The 19,166-nt window shown below is 37.6% G+C and overlaps 2 protein-coding genes and 1 pseudogene across 5 annotated transcripts in view; all 3 read right to left on the bottom strand.

The window, feature by feature from the left end:
- Window positions 1–19,166, bottom strand: part of LOC116268648 — a 143,787-nt pseudogene that overhangs the window by 51,603 nt on the left and 73,018 nt on the right.
- Window positions 1–19,166, bottom strand: part of UGT1A10B (UDP glycosyl transferase 1A10B) — a 229,057-nt gene that overhangs the window by 168,261 nt on the left and 41,630 nt on the right.
- LOC116269205 (ubiquitin carboxyl-terminal hydrolase 40-like) overlaps window positions 1–19,166 on the bottom strand; it is a 79,191-nt gene that overhangs the window by 41,114 nt on the left and 18,911 nt on the right. For 3 of the 4 annotated variants that reach the window (XM_031651621.1, XM_031651623.1, XM_031651624.1), the window contains exons 9-13: window positions 15,522–15,632; window positions 13,939–14,046; window positions 6,505–6,805; window positions 2,430–2,511; window positions 102–273 (exon numbers count right to left, since the gene is read on the bottom strand). In XM_031651621.1, coding sequence (XP_031507481.1) covers window positions 102–273; window positions 2,430–2,511; window positions 6,505–6,805; window positions 13,939–14,046; window positions 15,522–15,632 — 774 coding nt within the window. The remainder of the gene's footprint in view (window positions 1–101; window positions 274–2,429; window positions 2,512–6,504; window positions 6,806–13,938; window positions 14,047–15,521; window positions 15,633–19,166) is intronic. The other variant, XM_031651622.1, reaches the window with a different exon arrangement.

Here is a 19,166-nt window from a genome sequence, read left to right as displayed (position 1 = left end):
AGCTTTGAAAAATAAAGTTGTATCCTAAACAGAATGAAATGGACAGTCTAGCTGGAGATGGTCCTTGATGTCTAAATTAAGAGGAAGTAAGGCTGTATTACCTGAAATATTGACTGCCGGAGATCTCCTAAAGTTTTTCTTTTATCAAAGGTCAAATCCCACACGCTTTCTGTTTGAGAGACTACCGGGTGCAGAGCCCCATTGAAGAAATGGTACTGAGGGCCCAGGTGAAGATGCAATTCAACAGTATTGTTTGCAGAATCACATTCTGCCCTTTAAAGAGGCACAAAAATACATAAATACTGTGTTTTTGTAACAGACACTGTGTTTTATCTCAAACCAAAGATATCTGGCTTACAATACAATTAAGTTCTCCATCCTACCTAAGTAACAATTTTTCTTCTATGAGCCACAATTAGTCACTTTAGTTTTTCAGTCAATAGCAAAAATTCAGTTCTGTCGCCATGAATTCCAAGAGAAAACTGTTTTAACGTGGGCTGCAATGTTAACTCCATTTCTCTGAACAAAGGCTGACACCTGAAATCTTCTAATTCTGAGATTATATTATAGTTATGAACAAAATGCTAGAGATCTGCTTACATAATTGTGTTAAGTAGCAGATTTACTTCTATGTCATCTATCATCCTTATTTCCACTAGATTTTGCACACTCTCACTCTCCCATGACTTTTTTTTTTTTTAAGACAGAGTCTCACTGTGTCACCCAGGCTGGAGTGCAGTGGTGCCATCCTGGCTCACTGCAACCTCCACCTTCTAGGTTCAAGCAATTCTCCTGCCTCACTCTCCTGAGTAGCTGGGATTACATGTGTGTGCCACCACGCCTGGCTAATTTTTGTATTTTTTGTAGAGACGGGGTTTCACCATGTTGACCAGGCTCATCTTGAACTCCTGACCTCAGGTGATCCGCCTGCCTCGGTCTCCTAAAGTGCTGGAATTGCAAGTGTGAGGCACTGCGACTGGTCCCACGAAATATTTGAAGCCAGTAGCATGAACCTCCTGAGACCACGTTATCCAGGCTAAAAGTCCTTGGTAGCAGCCTGGTGTCGCCTGCTCTTCTCTGAATGCACTCAGCTGACTCGAAGCCAGCACAAAACACAGGTAGGGTCTGGCCAATGTGGAGCTGGAACGAAGCTTATCGCACAACTCAGGTACTTCAGGACACTTCAGTGAACATGGTCAGAGAGCACAACCACATGAAAGACCTTAGTGCGGGCTGATGACAACCCTTTTTTTTTTTTTTTTTTTTTAAATAACAACTGCTAGTCCAGACCACTTATGCAGGTTATTTTTTAGACTTAAGATATTTCACTCTGTTCAGTTTTAATCTTTTTGGTATGTTGGTTTTTGTTGTTTCTTTGCTCTTGTGTCATTCACTGTACTTTTTTCCCCCAGCTCCAAGCCAATGATAAAAATGTCAAATACACCCTGTCATATAATTAGGTATTTGAGTCCACAAGAAGATCATGGGAACATCCATTTTCCTAACCCAATACCTGATTTACTCTAACAGAGCACAAATAAAGAAGCAGTTCTTCAGAGTCAAAGGTGAGGCCCCAAAAGAGAATGCTGAGATTATAAAGTTCTCACAAACCATCTCTTTTTTTTTTTTTTTGAGACGGAGTCTCGCTGTGTCGCCCAGGCTGGAGTGCAGTGGCGCGATCTCGGCTCACTGCAAGCTCCGCCTCCTGGGTTCACGCCATTCTCCCGCCTCAGCCTCCGAGTAGCTGGGACTACAGGCGCCCGCCACCTCGCCCGGCTATTTTTTTGTATTTTTAGTAGAGACGGGGTTTCACCATGTTAGCCAGGATGGTCTCGATCTCCTGACCTCGTGATCCACCCGCCTCGGCCTCCCAAAGTGCTGGGATTACAGGCTTGAGCCACCGCGCCCGGCCACAAACCATCTCTTAAAGTAAGAATCCATTATAGGCTTTCCCCCAAGATCAGCATTGGATTCAATAGGTTATAGAATCCGTATTTCCCTCCTTTTGAAAATCTGCCCACCTCTGATCCTCTCTCACTACATGCCAGTTCGCTACAACTACTTACCCATGAGGGGTGATTTTCACGGCAGGCTCTCTTTGGACCCAAGGAAATAATCTGGCCAGGCTGGGATACAACTCATTTAGCCCAACTATGCGCTCACTGATTTCTCTACTCGTCTTAGGCTTCAATCCCTACTTAGCAATGGCCATTTTATATGTCACTGTTTAATTCACTCTCACACATAAGGGATAATTTCAAAGTTAAAGCTACCCTCACTATAAAAATTCAGCAGCCAAAGAGACACCTGCATTAACTAGTTGACTATTTCTTTTTCTTGTTAATTTTCATTATTGAATGCTTAAGGCCTAAATTAGATCTTTATTCTCCAGAAACACTAGTCAAACTCTAAAAGTAATTTAAAATTACCTTTTGGTTTGTAGTTCAATGTTAGCTGCATCCATTTCATTCAGTAAATGACATGGAACCCCATATCTTGGATTAGCTCGAGCTGTGAACAAAATTTTTCATTAACTTGTGTTGGCTAAATGAAATCTGGTTGCTGGAAGAGGTAGCATGAAGACTAGAAAGGACTGTCCTGGGAGCTAGGAAAGCTGCTACTAATTTGCTGTGTGAATATGAATTTTCTCAGGATCTCAGTTTTCCCATCTGAAACATGAAAAAGTTAGAACAAATGAAAAGTAAATAGTTCTTTAAGATAAGCTAGAAGAATTCAATTTTTTTCAACTCTTTTAAGTATACTTTTTAAAAAGAACACCCAGATTTTCATCTTTTTCTTTTTTCTTCTTCTTTTCTTTACTTTTTTGAGACAGGGTCTCACTTTGTCACCCAGGCTGGAGTGCAGTGGCGTAATCTCAGCTCACTGTAACCTCTGCCTCCCAAGTTCAAGCAATTCTCGTGCCTCAGCCTCCGAGTGGCTGTGATTACAGGCTCGTGCCACCATGCCTGGCTAATTTTTGTATTTTTAGCAGAGACAGGGTTGCACCATGTTGCCCAGGCTGGTTTTGAACTCCTGGCCTCAAGTGATCCGCCCGCCTCAGCCTCCCAATGTGCTGAGATTACAGGCGTGACCCACCATGCCTGGCCTCAGATTTTCATCTTGATTACAAATACAATAACTGACTACTGTAAAAATTCTGGAATTTTTTTTTAAGTGTAAAAGAAATAGATGCTGCTCATAATTTCACTCCCAAGACACACACACATACACACACACACACACACACACAGGCACACACACAATTTTAAAAATTGGGATCATATTCAACAAATCTGTTTTCATTTCATACACTGTATTTTCCAAAGTCTTAAATAAATGATTGCATAGTAGTCCATTCTATAAGTAGCATAATTAACCTAACCAATCTTTTTCTGTTAGACATTAAGGTGATTTCCAATTAATCACTATTTTAAAATAGTAGGAACAATAAACATCTTTGAGCATCAATATTCATATACAGCTCTGATTACTTCAAGACAAACTTGTGAAAGTAGAATTACTGGTTTAAACGGTATGACATTTTCTAGGCTTTTAGATACACATACTCAAACTGATCATATTCCATACTTACCAACTCTGGAGGAAAGGTCAACTACTGAGACCCAAGAGTCACGGAAATAGTATCTGACTTGGTGGGGCATCTCACTAATGTTCACCTCATCGCCATTCTTCTTCTTCTTTTTTGATTACAGGTTAAATTGAAAATTTTTTGAAACATAGGAATCTTTCTTTTATAAATTACTTATTTATATTCTTTCCCCAATTTACTACTGAGCACAATGAAATATATGTAAGCGCACTCTACAGATAGGGGAAATTAATTTGTCATATATTTTCCTGTTTTCCATTAGCTTGTCATTTGCCTTTTAATTCTGTTTAAGGGTTACATAATATCACTTTTCCCTAGTTTTTTTCTTTCTTTGCTTTTATGCTCAGAAAGGTTTTCTTTACTTTAAAATAAAATATTTATATTTTACACATTTTATGATTCCTTAACATAAATATTAAAGGAACTATAATTTCATTTAAGTGATTTGTATAACAAAGAAAAATGGCTTAATTATTTCCCTAGCAAATAACCAACTTCCCAGTTGTATTTATCGAGTAATTCACGCCCTTCCTTCCCCAAAATATCTGAAGAGCTACCTTACCATGGATTAAAACACAAATATGCTTAGATCAACTCCTGGGTTTACTGCTCTTTTTCAATGATCTACCTTTTTGCATTGCCACTACACTGTCTTCATTGCTATAACTTTATAAATACGTTTTTACTGATACAGCAAATTCTCCCTCAGTCATCTCTTCTTCAGTTTTTATTACTTTATTTCTCCAGGTGAATTTTAGAATCATTTCATAAAGTTCTATCCCTTCATTCCCAAAAAAGTACATCGAGATTTTGGTTGGATCTTTGTTCGATTCCTAAGCTAACAAGAGAACTGTCATTGAGTACATATTCCAATTATGTACACACTAAAATTAAATTCTATGAAAAAGACTAATACTCCATTTGAAGATATTCTTTTTCTGATAATATATATTTCTATAACTGTGAATTCTGATACACAATATTTTTACCAGAACCATTTCCATATCTTTTTTTCCTCCCAGAAAAATACAAAGCCTTTTTGATTAACAGCATAGTTATGTAACTGTTTTCGATCTGGAAAGTTAATTTCCTTTGATTCACATGCAAATTAGTAACTGCTTTATTTTTATTCTTTATAAAAATGATGGCTATTCTCATTCTCTAAGAAAAATATTCTCATCTCTAATAATAGATATGTCTCAATCTATAAAGCTTTTCTCATTAGAGTTTTTAACTTTTGAGCAGACTTTGAGAAGTGATCAAAAAATCTTACTAGGCCTCATGCCTGTAATCCTAGTGAGGCAGGAGAATAGGGTCTGGAGACAGGTAACCTAAGGCTGTTTCGCAGACTTCCTAGAAAAAAATTGAAAGGAAAACCCTAACTTTCCATGCCTAAGTAACAAAAGGACCAGAGGCTACTCCGTTTGACCTTTTCTGCGCACACATAGGAAATTGGGTGACCCCAACAAATCAGACTGTGGGTGGAGTCTTTGTTTGCAACTTTGCAACCACTTCAGCCTCTGAATGTTTGCGGTTGGCAACAAATACGACAGAAACAAATCGGACTGATTGCCGGTAAGGTCTTTGTTTGCAACTTTGCAACTTCACTCCAGCCTTTGAATGGGTGTTGCCCCCAACCAATCAGACTGACAGCCGACTATGTCTTCCTTTGCATGGAAGTATAACTTTGTAACTTCACCCTAGCCTCTGATTGGTTCCAGAAAGCAACCAATCAGATGTTTGCACATGAGAGTGACTTTTGTAACTGCACTTCAGCCTCTGGTTAGCTGCTTTCTGCAATCAATCAGACTGACTGTGGGCTACCAATTCATTTACATGAGGTGAGCATGAAGTGGCTAATGGGAAACTTCTAGGAGGTATTTGGACCCGAGAAGATTCTGTATCTGGTCCTTGAGCCGCTGCTCAGGCTGCTCCCACACTGTGGAGTGTAGTTTCGTTTTCAATACATTCCTGCTTTTGTTCTTTTGTTGCTTCATTCTTTGCATTGCTGTGTGTTTTGTCCAATTCTTTGTTCGAAATGCCAAGAACCTGGACAACTTGCAGTCATGACCCTCTACCAACGACACCAGCACTTTGGGAGGCTGAGGTGTGAGCATCATTTGAGGCCAGGAGTTCGAGACCAACCTGGGCAACACAGCAAGACCCTGTCTCTAAAAAAATGAAAATTAGCCAGGTGTGGCAGCATGTGCTTGTAGGCCTAGCTACTTGTAGGCCTAGCTTGTAGGCCTAGCTACTTAGGGAAGAGAATCACTTGAGCCCAGGAATTAGAGGCTGCAGTGAACAATCATGCCACTGCACTCCAGCCTGGATGACAGAGTGAGGTTGCATCTCTAAAAATAAATAAATGAATAAACACACAAAAGGTCTTATTGAGAAACAGGAAAATAAAGGAGAAGATATGAAAATATATAAATAAAGGATAAATAATAGAAATAAAATATATAAATAAACATAAAGGAGAAGATATAAAAGAATCAGGAAAATAAAGAAGATATAAAAATAAGACCAAGGCCACTTAAAATTCAAAGGCAACATATGGCTGAATGACAGAGCCAAGTCTGAGCACATGGCAATCGCACTCAAGTTTGCCAACACAAGAAGGTTTTATGCTATCCAAGGAAATCCAGTTTTGAAAATGTAATGATGATCTTACATTATTACAGGGTAGAAAATTAAAGAGAAGTATATAATCTTTATAAAATGACAAATTGTTAGATTTCATTTGGCATAATATAGTTCTTGTTAGCTTTAAAATATTTTAAGTTGTTCCAAGAGTAAACCTTTTTTTAAAAGAATAAAAACTCAAATAGCATTCCATGTTTATCTTCTAAAGCCATTAACTGAAACAAATAGGAACATTTTTCTTTCCATACCTTCAGGGGGTCTCTGCAACTGGGATTTCCGATAAAACAACATGTAGGCACTTTCTTTACCCTGAAATTGCTGTTCAATATCCTTTTCCCTGATTGGCTGGACTTTAGAATCATTTATATCAAACCAGTGGGGACAGGAGATGCTACTGTTTAAACCTGGGGATTCTGGAGGAAGCGTCTCGAAAATTTGCTGGTCATTCCTTTGGAAATCAGACTCAGCCTGGAGAGAACCATTCTTCAAGAGACGAACTATACTTTCATCTGAACTGAGTAGAAATATCTGAGAATGGAGCTGTAAGAACTACACAGAAACAGACAAAAAAAATGCGAAGTTAATTATTCAAACAAAAATTAGAAGTGATTAAAAAATGTTTTCTTCCTTTCTGTGATTAGATCGTTTAACTTCATTTTTATTTTTGACCTGGCCAGCTAGGGAGGAAAATCCATCTAGGTATAATAAAACATTTAATAAAACCACAGTGCTCTGTTAAATAGTCTGATAGTTACACGAAGGGAGGAAGTCGCTATGCTACAATCTAAAAAGCATTTTAATTATACCTCACTAGTGCTGTTTAAAAAAGTATTTAAGTGGAACAGATTAGGTAGAACAAACACTTTTGAAATATTTAAAAGCAATCTAAACAAGGCACAAAACAAAAGCAGTCACACAGTGTACCACCATAAAAGATAATTTGAAAACCCAGACAGACTCTGTTGGGATAAGGTAGTAATTATCAACCTAAATTATCTTTTAACCCGAACTAAAGTGAATGTTGTCTGTTCTAAAAGCTGGCAGACAAGCTCAGAAAATCAAAGGAAAGTAACGGTTAAGTTACAATCCCAAAGTTCTTGCTAAAGGATTAGGAAGAAAAAAATATCTTTCTCCATTGCCTGTCTCTACCTCCCCATCCCCTATGCCTCTATCCTCTCACTTTCTAACCTCTGTCTGGCCTTGCGTCTCTTCCTTTTCTCTCAGCCTAATTTACTTATATAGAAAATTACTTGGGAGTTAAATTTAACACGTGGGTACTTCATCAATCACCCTGGAAAGGTGATTTGTGCATTTTTCTCTTGGAAAGAAAGTAATCTGTGGTAATGTCAACTCTCTAATCAAAAGTATTATTTTATCAACAAACAGAAGAGTGTAGGGCATAACCCAAAGACAACACTGTTAACACTGTGTATGAGAACAGAGAGTAAAATATCGTTGTAGCTAATTTGTTTTAAGGTACAAAAAAGTATCAACAACTTGAAAGCTTTGAGTAATGAACTTTCTTTTCATTTTTTTTGGTTCTTTGGGTTTTTAAGTAATGAACTTTCTATATAGCCAAGCTTTTCTTTGATAGTTGAGAATTAACTCTTTTAAGCCTCAAACACCAATGCAGTCTGTCCCAGTAATGACAAAGAAATTTTCTTAGACTAATATTCCTAATAAAAATGATAAACTCTACGCAAAACAAGGAAAACGACTGTTGGGAAAGGAACCCAAAGTAGGCATAAAGTGAAGACATACTTCTTTAAAGAAGGGAAGCAAACCAGGCGAGTTCTGCACTCACCTACTACTACCCAGTTTGTAGCAGTGCACGGTGGAACAGATTTCAAGAAAAGGCAAGAGTCTTACTGGGCTGAGGGGACAGAATCTGAGAATAGCAGAGACGCGAGATCCCTCGAAACAGCCCCAGTTCTGTATCAAATCCTCCTAAATCCTTGGCTAACTCCTAAATGGTAGAATGGACAGCGCAGAGCCCAGCAGAGAGTATCAGTCAGGAGGTTCGACAGCTGAGCAGGGTTGCCTGCTGCCAAGAAGAAAGAACAAGGAGTTCAAGTCCTGCCAAATTAGAAAGAGATGGCAAACTTTTTCTTAAAGAGCCAGATGGTAAATATTTCAGAAGCAAAACTGAGAACATTACTTAGTACTCACTTCACCTTTTAAAAAGTAACCATTTAAAAATGTAAGGCATGTTCTTAGCTCAAGACTGTAAGAACAGGCAGCAGGCCACATTTTGCCCACAGGCCATTGTAACGGACCCACCCTAAAGCCCAAAATTTAACTTCCACAGACTCTAAAAGATTCAAAGGTAATTTGAGGGCTTGTTAGAATGCAATGCAAAGATCTTTAGAGAAAAATAACATAATCCAGAGTCTCCACAACACATCATCCACAATATGAGATTATATGGAGCAGGAGGGCAAGACATGGACAGATGATGGTCAAAGGATACAAAGCCTCAATTCAAAGGTAGGAATAAGTTGTTTTTCTTAAAAAATCTATTGCACAGTGTGGCAAATACAGAAAATAATAACATACTGTAGATTTCAAAATTGCTGAGAGTAAATTTCACCACAAAAAATAAATATTTGAGATGATGGATATGTTCACTGTTTGATTTAATTATTCTGTATTGTATCTGCATATTAAAACATCAATCTGTACCCCTACAAATATATACAACTAAAATTTATCAAGTTGTAATTAAAAAATAAAAATTTATATTGAAAAGATTATATGACATGCAAAGAAACAGGACAATGTTATTCATAATCAAGAGATGGAATGGTCAATTCAAAAGAGAATAAAAGAGTCAGCCGGGCGCGGTGGCTCAAGCCTGTAATCCCAGCACTTTGGGAGGCTGAGACGGGCGGATCACGAGGTCAGGAGATCGAGACCATCCTGGCTAACACGGTGAAACCCCGTCTCTACTAAAAAATACAAAAAACTAGCCGGGCGAGGTGGCGGGCGCCTGTGGTCCCAGCTACTCCGGAGGCTGAGGCAGGAGAATGGCGTAAACCCGGGAGGCGGAGCTTGCAGTGAGCTGAGATCCGGCCACTGCACTCCAGCGTGGGTGACAGAGCCAGACTCAGTCTCAAAAAAAAAAAAAAAAAAAAAAAAGAGTCAACAGAATCAAATTCAGAATTAATCTAGCTATAATAGCAAATAGCTATTATAAATATGTTAAAAAATTTAAAGGAAAAGATGAATAGAATGGGTAAAGAGAAGGGGAACTTCAGCAGAGAAATGTACACTTTAAATAATAACTAAGTGGAAAGACTACAACTAAAAAGTATAATATCTGAAATGCATAGCTCATTTGGTGGTCTTAACAGAAGAGTGGCTCAGTAGAAGAAAAAATTAGCAAAGCTGAGGACAGGACAGATCAATGGAAATTGTCCAAATTGAAGCAGGAGAAGAAAAAAATGAAAGAACAAAACACCAGTCTGGCCAACATGGCAAAACCCTCATCTCTACAAAAAAATACAAAAAATTAGCTGGGTATGGTGACACATGCCAGTAATCTCAGCTACTCGGGAGGCTGAGGTTGGAGGATTGCTTGAGCTTGGGAGACAGAGGTTGCAGTGAGCCGAGACTGCGCCACTTCACTTCAGCCTGGGCAAGAGAGTGAGACCCTGTCTCAAACAAAACAAAACAAAAGTCCCCAGAACATCTAAGACCTGAGAGGAATTATCAAATGGTCGAATATATACAGTTGGTCCTCAGTATCTGCAGTTTCCAAATCCACAGATTCCACCAACCATGAATCAAAAACATTAAAATAAATAACAGTATAATAGTGAAAAATAATAAAAATTTAAAATACAGTACAACTATTTACATAACATTTATATTGTATTAGGTTTGTTTCCTTTTTTTTTCTTTTGGAGACAGGGTATCATTCTGTTGCCCAGTCTGCAGTGCGATGCATGATCATAGCTCACTGCAGCCTCAGACTCTTAGACTTAAGCAATCCCCTCACCCTAGCTTCCCGAATAGCTGGGACTACATGTGCGTACCACCACATCCAGCTAATTTTTAAATTTTTTTACAGATGGGGTCTTGCTACGTTGCCAGGACTGGTCTTAAAATCCTGGGCTCAAGCTATCCTCTTGCCTAGACCTCCCTTTTGCTGGGATTACAGGTGTAAGCCACCACGCCCAGCCTATGTTAGGTATTACACATAATCTAGTGATAGCTCCAAGTATACAGGAGGATGTGACTAGACCATATGCAAATACTATGCCATTTCATGAAAGAGACTTGAGCATCCGCAGATTTTGGTGTCATCTGGGGGTTCTAGAACCAGTTCCCCATAGATATGGAAGGATGACTGTATATAGTTAGACTCCCAGAAAAAGAAAGAGAGATGAGGCAGAAAAAGAAATTGAAGAAATAATGGCCAAAAGTTTTTCCAAAATTTTAAAAAAGACTTTGGACCACAGATGTTAAAAATACTTAGCAATAAAATGTAAATAAACACAAGGAACACAATACCTAAATACATTATTGTCAAACTGCTGAAAACCAAAGATAAAAAGAAAATCTTAAAAGCAGACCAAGAAAAAGAAACATTACATTCAAGAGAATGAAATAAAAAATGACAGTTGGCTTCTCGTCCAACATACTGGAAGCCAGAACACAATGGGCCTCTCTAAAACACTGAGAAAAACACAAAGTGATTACCCTAGAATTCTGTATCTATCAAAAATATCACTAAAAAATGAAGGTAAAATAAACATTTTCAGACAAAATCTGAAAGCACTTTTCACCTGCAATTCTGAACTTCAAGAAATGCTAAAGGAAACTCTCTAGGTTGAAGGGAAATGATATTAAATGCAAACCTGGATAAACAATGAGCAATAAACTCCAGAAAAGATAAATATAAAACACTATTCTTTCCTTAATTTATTTAAAAATCACTAAAGTGTTTAAGCAGAGGTAGTAAAGTATAGTGGAATTTACATTATATGTAATAGTAAAATAGAAGAAGGCAATAGTAGGAAAAATGGGAAAGGGAAAATGAAATTATACTATTGTAAGCATCTTACAGTATACATAAAGTGGTATAATATTAATTTGTAATTTACCATATTAATTTATACATAGTGTAATCACTAGATGAAATTAAATACATAGATTAAAAAGCCAACAAAAGAGATAAAAATGGGACACTAAAAATTTATTAATTAATCCAAAAGAAGGCAGGAAAGGAACAAGAAAATAACAAAGAATAGAGGAGAAACAGAAAATAAATAGTAAGATGAGAGATTCAAACCCAGCCATACAAATTATATTAATGTAAATAACTAAACATTCTAATAAAAAGGAAAAGATTCTCAAACTCTCTGTCATCTGATAGAAAATAGAATAGCAGAGAAAATCAACACAAGCAAAGTTGTTTTCTTGAAAAGTTTAATAAACTTGATAAACCCCAGCAATGAAAAAGAAAGCTAAAAAAGACAAATTATCAATATCAGAAATGAAAAAGGAAACATAAGTTCCTATGCTACAGACACTGAAACGATAATATGGTGAGATTTTAAACAACTTTATGCCAACAAATTTGACACCTCAGATAAATGAACCAATTCCTTAAAAACCATAATTTTCCAAAATAAACAAGAACCAACTTCATACTGAGATACACATGTATAAGAAAGCTTATATGGCTACATTAATACCAGACAAGGTAGATTTCAAGGCAAGGAATATTAGCAGAGATAAAGACAAGCATTTCTGGTGTGGTGGCTCATGCCTGTAATCCCAGCACTTTGGGAGGCCAAGGTGGGAGGATCTCTTGAGCCCAGAAGTTTGAGACCAGCCTGGGCAACATACGGAGACACCATCTCTACAAAATAAAAAATTTAAAAAAGAATTCATAGCCCGGTGAGGCCAGGTGTGCCTGTAGTCTCAACTACTCAGGAGGTTGAGCTAGGAGGATCTCGTGGGCCCAGGAGATCGAGACTGTAGTGAGCTGTGATTGTGCTCCTACCCTTCAGTCTGAGTGACAGAGCAAAACTCTGTCTCAGAAAAAAGGCAAGTGTTTCACATCAGGAGGCAATAACAATACTAAGTGTGTATGCACCTAATAATATAGCTTCAGGAAGATACATGAAGCAAAAACTGTCAAAACTTTCTTTTAAAAAAATGAGACAAATCCACAATTATTGTTGGGAGATTTAAAATTCCTCAGTAATTAATAGAAAAGGCAAAACCATATATAATAAGAACAGAGAAGAAACAAAGAACACAATCAATTTGATCTAGTTGTCACTTGTGAAATGTTACTTCCAAAAACTGCAGAAAACAACTTCTTTAGTGAACACAGAACATTAAGCAGGATAGACAACACTATGAACCGTAAAACAAGTCCTAATAAATTCAAAAGAACTGAACTCATATAGAGTATGTTCTCAAAGTACAACGGCATTAATTAGAAATCAATTTACTGACATAACGAAAAGATAACTAGAAACCCCCTAAATATTAGGAAATTAACCAACACACCTCCAAAGAACCCAAGGGCCAAAGAAAAAATAAGAGAAATTAGAAAATATTTCAAACTGAATGAAAATGAAAGCTTATTGAATATAACTGTCTGACTATATTCAGCAATATAACTATATTCAACAATATAACTTGCTGAATATAACTAGTGCTTGGAAGAAAATTTAGAGCTTTAAAAGTGTGTATTAGAAGGTTTAAAAAAAACTGAGTTACCAACCCAAGCAGCTAGAAAAAGATGATCAAATTAAGTCCCAAGAAGTAGAAGAAAGAAAATACTTTAAAATAAGAACAGATATCCATGAAATAGAAAATAGAAAAGCAATAGAGAAAATCAATAGCATTACATCAAATTACATCTAAGGCAAAAGTTGGTTTCTTGAAAAGGTTTTTAAAAAATTAACTTGATGGCCAGGCGGATCACTTGAGTCCAGGAGTTTGAGACCAGCCTGGGTGACATGGCAAAACCCCATTTCTACAAAAATTAGCTAGGTGTGGTGGCACATGCCTGTAGTACCAGCTAGCTACTCAGGAGGCTGAGGCAGGAGAATCACTGGCGCCTGGGAGGCAGAGGTTGGAGTGAGCTAAGATCGTGCCACTGCACTCCAGCCTGGGCAACAGAGTATACCTCAACTCAAAAAAACAAACAAAAAAACCTTGATAATCCCCAAACAAGACTGTTGAAAAAACGTGAGAAAATAAAAATTATTAATATCAGAAATGAAAAATGGAACATAGCTTCAGGTTCTACAGACACTAAAAGGATAATGAGATATTTTGAACAAGTTTATGCCAATAAATTTGATACCCTAGATAAAAAGGCAAATTCTTTTACTAGAATTTTGTGTAAAAAAATCAAGTGAAATCTGGGTGAATATCTGAAGACATTTCTACAAGTAAAATGATAAGCTTTAGGGTATGAACTCTGACATTTTTTAGGAGTTGCTCCTCACTATTTTTGCTTACTTCTTGTTTCTATGATAAGTAACTCAGTAAGTAATACTTAATAAGTAACTTAGTTGGATTCTAGCCATTATACAAATATGGTGACTTTATTTTCACCTATTTTAAATATCTTTCTGCAAGGAATTCATGTTGTTGGGATCATAATGAAATTTCTTGGAACTAGAACTTCCCAAAACGATGCCATGTATTACCTTCCGCAGTGGTCCATGCTGTTTTCTGTACTTCTTGTTCCAAGATATTCCTATCTTTTTCAAGAGTTTCTGGCCCAGCTGATCAACAGGAATTAGATTATTCTCCTCCTTATGAAAGAAACAGTCACTTAAGAAAATCTGATGAGAAATAATTCCATACTTACAAATTCAAAGAGACCAACAGGATTATGCCTAATTAAACATGCCTAGAACAGCAAACACGTAAGTTGATTCAATCACAGCTATTATAAAAAGCTTTTTAAAAACTGGTTAAGACTCAGTTGAGAAAACTTGGATTTTTGCTATTTTCCGTGTGCCACAGTTTAACCATTTGAAGAGCAATATCAAAAGTAGTCCAAGGTTTGGTAAATTCCCAACATTAAAAAGGAATTTTTCATTTAAATATGTCAATTACTGATATTAAACAAGAATTTTGGAAGAAATACATAAGTGCAAAAACAAAGATGATTAATGTCTTATCTAAATGTTTTGAAGTGTAAACAAGTTCTAAAAGGGGGTGAGATGTAGCTGTGACAGGCTGAATTGTATCTCCCCAAAATTCACATGTTGCATTTTTAACCTACAATATTTCAGAATGTGACTACATTTGGAGATTAGACCTTTAAAGAGGTGATTAAGGTAAAACGAGGCTGTTTTCCATTTTAGAGTAGGCCCTAAGTAAACCTGACTGGCATTATCAGAAGAAGACGAAGTTTGGACAAAGTAACACCAGGAAGCACACACACAGAAGAAACACCATGTGAGGACACAGGAAGAAGACAGCCATCTGCAAGTCAAGGAGAGAGGTCTCAGAAGAAACCTAAACTGCCAACACCTTGATCTTGGACTTCAGCCTTCAAAACTATCAGAAGATACATTTCTATCATCTAAGCCATGCAGTCTGTGGCATTTTGTCATGGCAGCCCTAGCAAATTCATACAGTCATCATAGATTGATATAATTAAAGTATTCAGCCCAGGTCCCTAGCAGGAAGTATAGCAAATCATTTATTAAGGATGAATGAATAAATGAAAGAAGACCTCACATATTTAAAACAGCATATTAAACAAACTTTAAAAGTTATATACTTGAGATATTATCAGTGACTACTAGGAATGAAAAAGGGGACATAATTTCAGGTCACACAGACATTAAAAGGATAATATGGAAATGTAATAAATTGCAAACAGCATTTAGTAAAGCTCAATTTGGTTTAAAATGACAATAATAGCCCAAAAAATCATAACCCAATTCCAATATATGTAAATAAACATAGAGAAAACAGAATGCAAAGAATATATATCAAAGTGCTTACAATAACTGTATCTGGCCTATTTATACTTCTCATCTTTTTTATATATTTTCTGTCTTTTTTTCTTGAATTTTCTACCATGAATATGTATTTCATTCATAACTAGAAAATCCCCACAAAAATCATTAAAATACAGATACAGAGAATGTCCTTAAGGAAAAAGACTATGAATGGTAATAATATCACATCTAGCAACTAAACTGCGTATATTCTTACATATATACACACATGCACACATACACACAATATATACATACACACAATTACTTACACACACATACTCTACCTCTAATAAGATTGCTTTTAGAATCATCAGTGGATGATCAATCTCTTCTTCACTCTGGAGATCTTTCAGATTCACATCTGGCTTACTTTTTTCCTCCTAGGAAGGAAAACAACATGAGTTTCTATCACTAACCACTTAAAAAGTAACAAAATAGGAATGTTGGCCAGGCATAGTGGATCCCACCTGTAATCCCAGCAATTTGGGAGGCTGAGGCAGAGGGACTGCTTGAGCCCAGGAGTTCAAGACCAGCCTGGGCAACACAGACCAGGATACTCTACAAAAAATAAAAAAAAAATTAGCCAGGAGGTTAAGGTGGGAGGAGTGCTTAACCCCAGGAGGTCAAGGCTGCAGTGAGCCGTGATCACATCACTGCACTCCAGCATGGGTGACAGAGCAAGAAGTTACCAAAAAAAAAAAAAAAAAAGAAAAAGGTTTCAAGATGATGAAACGGCGGTAAAAACATCACAATAATCTGCATATGCTTGGAATCAGGCAGACCTTGCTTTGAATTCCAGCTCCTCGTTGAGTATTTTCCAGCTTAGCACTACTTTAGCTACATTTTACATAATTTGATATGTGGAGTTTTCATTAAAATTCAGTTCAAAGTATTTTCCGGTCTTCGTCCAGTATGGTCTCATTCACTTGTGCTGACCTAAGGAAATTCTACTCATCTTTGCAGGCCAGGCTCAGCTTAAATACTCCTTTCTATTTCCTGATCATCTAAGTTTTCACCCCATTTTATGAAGGTATTGGGGAACATGTCAAAATTCCCCTGGTAAGTTATTTTCATTGCCTTTTTTTTCTATACATGCCATCTTCCAAAAGTATTTTAAATTGACTTAAAACCAGAAATATAGATAGTCATAAACAATGCAAGCCAAAAATAAATGATCAATAAGTGATGGAAAAATATGGCAGGCCAGATACAATCATCCTGCTACAAAATTACTAAAAATGGTAGATAAAGTAAAACAAAAAACAAATAAAAACATCTTAAACACACTATGGCTTGCAAGAACATCAGGGAAAACTCTTCCGAGGTCAAAAAGTGAAATGGGAATGTGGGGAAGAAATCCAGAGATGAGGCCTCTGGCTCTGCAACTGCTATAGCCAGAGTAGTTAGGTTCCCCCCAAATTCGTACGTTGAAACCTAATCACCAGTGCAATAGTATTATGAGGTGGGGTCTTCAGGAGATAATTAGGTCACAAAAGATGAGCCTTCGTGAATGGGATTAGTGCCTTTATAAAAAAGGCCTGAAGGAGTATTGTTTGACCTTTCTGCCATGTGAGGACACAGCAAGAAAGTGTCATCTATGAAGCACAGCAAGTCTTCACAGACACAAAATCTGCTGGTGCCTTAATCTTGACTTCCCAGCCTCCAGAACTGTGAGCAATAAATTTCTGTTGTTTATAAATTACCCAGTCTAAGTGTTGTGATAGAGCAGCCTGAACCTGAATGGACTAAGACACTGATCTTGCTGACGCTGAACTTCCATTTTGATGCCCATACAGGACAGAGTTGGGGAAAGAAAGCCTAGGCCTACCCAAAGAGGGGAGTCGAGGGACTCATCTTTCAAACAACCATCAATTCTCCAATTCTCTGACATCAACTAGGTGTCACACAATTGTATTCAATTCTGACACTATCTGGTGATAGCACAGACTCCGTAAGTTGAGGACTCAGTCCCGTAAGACTGTCCCCTACTTCAAACACAAACCACATACGGGGTCCCTAGGGTACTCACATTTCTGCCTAGCTGAACACAAATTCTAGGGTTCCCTTCACCCCAACTCAAGTTCATAATTTTCTGGAATAACAGTAAGAACTCAGGAACTTACACTACACTTTATTATAAAAGATATAAATGAATAGCCAGATGGAGACAGACATAGAGCAAGGTCCAGAAGGGCCCAGAGTTCAGGAAACTGTTTCTGTGGAGTCGTGCTGGCCACCCTCCCAGCATGAAAATGTGTTCACCAACCCAGAAATGCCCCAAACCTCATTTTTCAAGAGGTTTCACTGAAGTTTCATTACAGAGGCATGATCAATTAAACAAATCACTGGTCATTGGTGACTGAACTCAATTTCCTGTCTCTCTCCCCTCCCCAAGGTCAGGGAAGCAGGGTTGTAAGTTTCAACCCTCTAATAATGGACTGGCTTCTCTGGCAACCAGCCTCCATCCTGAGGCATCTAAGAGTGACTTCATTAACATCAACTCAGATATAGTGGAAAGGGCCCATTATGAATAACAAAAGACACTCCAATCACTCAGGAAATTCCAAGGAGCTCTGTGCTAGGAACAGGAACTGGAAAGGATGACCAAATATATACTTTTTAATATATCACAATGATAAAATGCAGCAAAAAGCTGGAATCCCTAAATGGCTATACCTTCAATATAAGCACAACCTAGAGAAAAATCCACCTTACAATAAAGGACAATGAGGAACTGGCTTGCCTTGACCTTGATACTGGATGAAGGGGGAAAAATGTCCTTAAATCACAAGTAGGTCCTCATGTGGGTTTGTGTCCCAAATTCCTACTGGTTGTTTTGCTCTAAAACCATCAAGTTGATTTTAATGTTGTTAAGGGCTGGTAGTGATCCCAGGCTTGTGTTAGAGACAAACACAAATCTTTCTTGGAAGAAGGCACTTTTAACTCAGTCCTCAAATTACTCCCATCAATCAAGTTCTTAAAAAGCAAACAAACAAACAAAGCAAGAAGCCTACAGTCCACCATACCAAAATCACAAGGAAATAGAATCAGCAACATCAGAAGATAACCAAGTCAGACCTACAAAGTCTTCAGATGCTGCAATTATCAGAGAGAAAATAAGAAAATAGGTATGTTTAACGTGCTTGAAGAAATTTATGACAATGGAATAAGAGATTTAAAAATGACAGGAGAGAAGAGGCAAATCGGCATTGTAGGGATGACGCTTGAGCCTATGAGCCCAACATATGACAAGTTGATCCAGGTGACATATAGGCTGGGCCCAGTCCTCCTCCACTCTGCCAGTGTCTGACCCTGGCCATGTTGGGACAGATTGGTCCAGTCATAGAGCTGCCAACTGGGTGCTGTCATGGAGCCTTCTTTGCCCCACTTCCTCAAATGTGCAAGATGATGTTCCAAATGATGCCAACCATCTGTGAAGCCGAAGTCCCCCCAGGAAGTTGGAGGCATGGATCAGGCTCCTCTTTATAGCCACATCTACATTTATGTTTTGCAGTTAGTGGCCTCCATGCTAGAAGAAAGGGATCATCTTCTAGGCACACTAAGAGAGACTAAAATGTTAGCTTTAACCCAGGGAAAATTACATGAGGTTGGTCCTGAAAACTACTCCCTACAGGCAGTACCTACTAAAAGAACTCCATGTATGCAGAGCACAGTTCCTTGAAAGGGAAGAAGTAATTGCTGAACTGTAAGTAGAAAGAACACTACCCGGCTACAATTAGAATATTTGGGACCCTTCGTGGGCACAGGGGATCTGTCAGAATAATGGTGGTAAAAGAGACAAACACAGTGTCCACCAGATATATCTACTGCAGGTGAAATTCTTAAAACACAAAATCATTATCTGAACAGCATGAAGCTCTGGATGAAAAGCTAGTGATTTTTAAAGAACAGAA

This window comes from Papio anubis, chromosome 10 (genome assembly GCF_008728515.1).
Source record: "Papio anubis isolate 15944 chromosome 10, Panubis1.0, whole genome shotgun sequence".
NCBI classification, from domain to species: Eukaryota; Metazoa; Chordata; class Mammalia; order Primates; family Cercopithecidae; genus Papio; species Papio anubis.
This window is presented reverse-complemented; position numbering and strand designations above follow the sequence as displayed.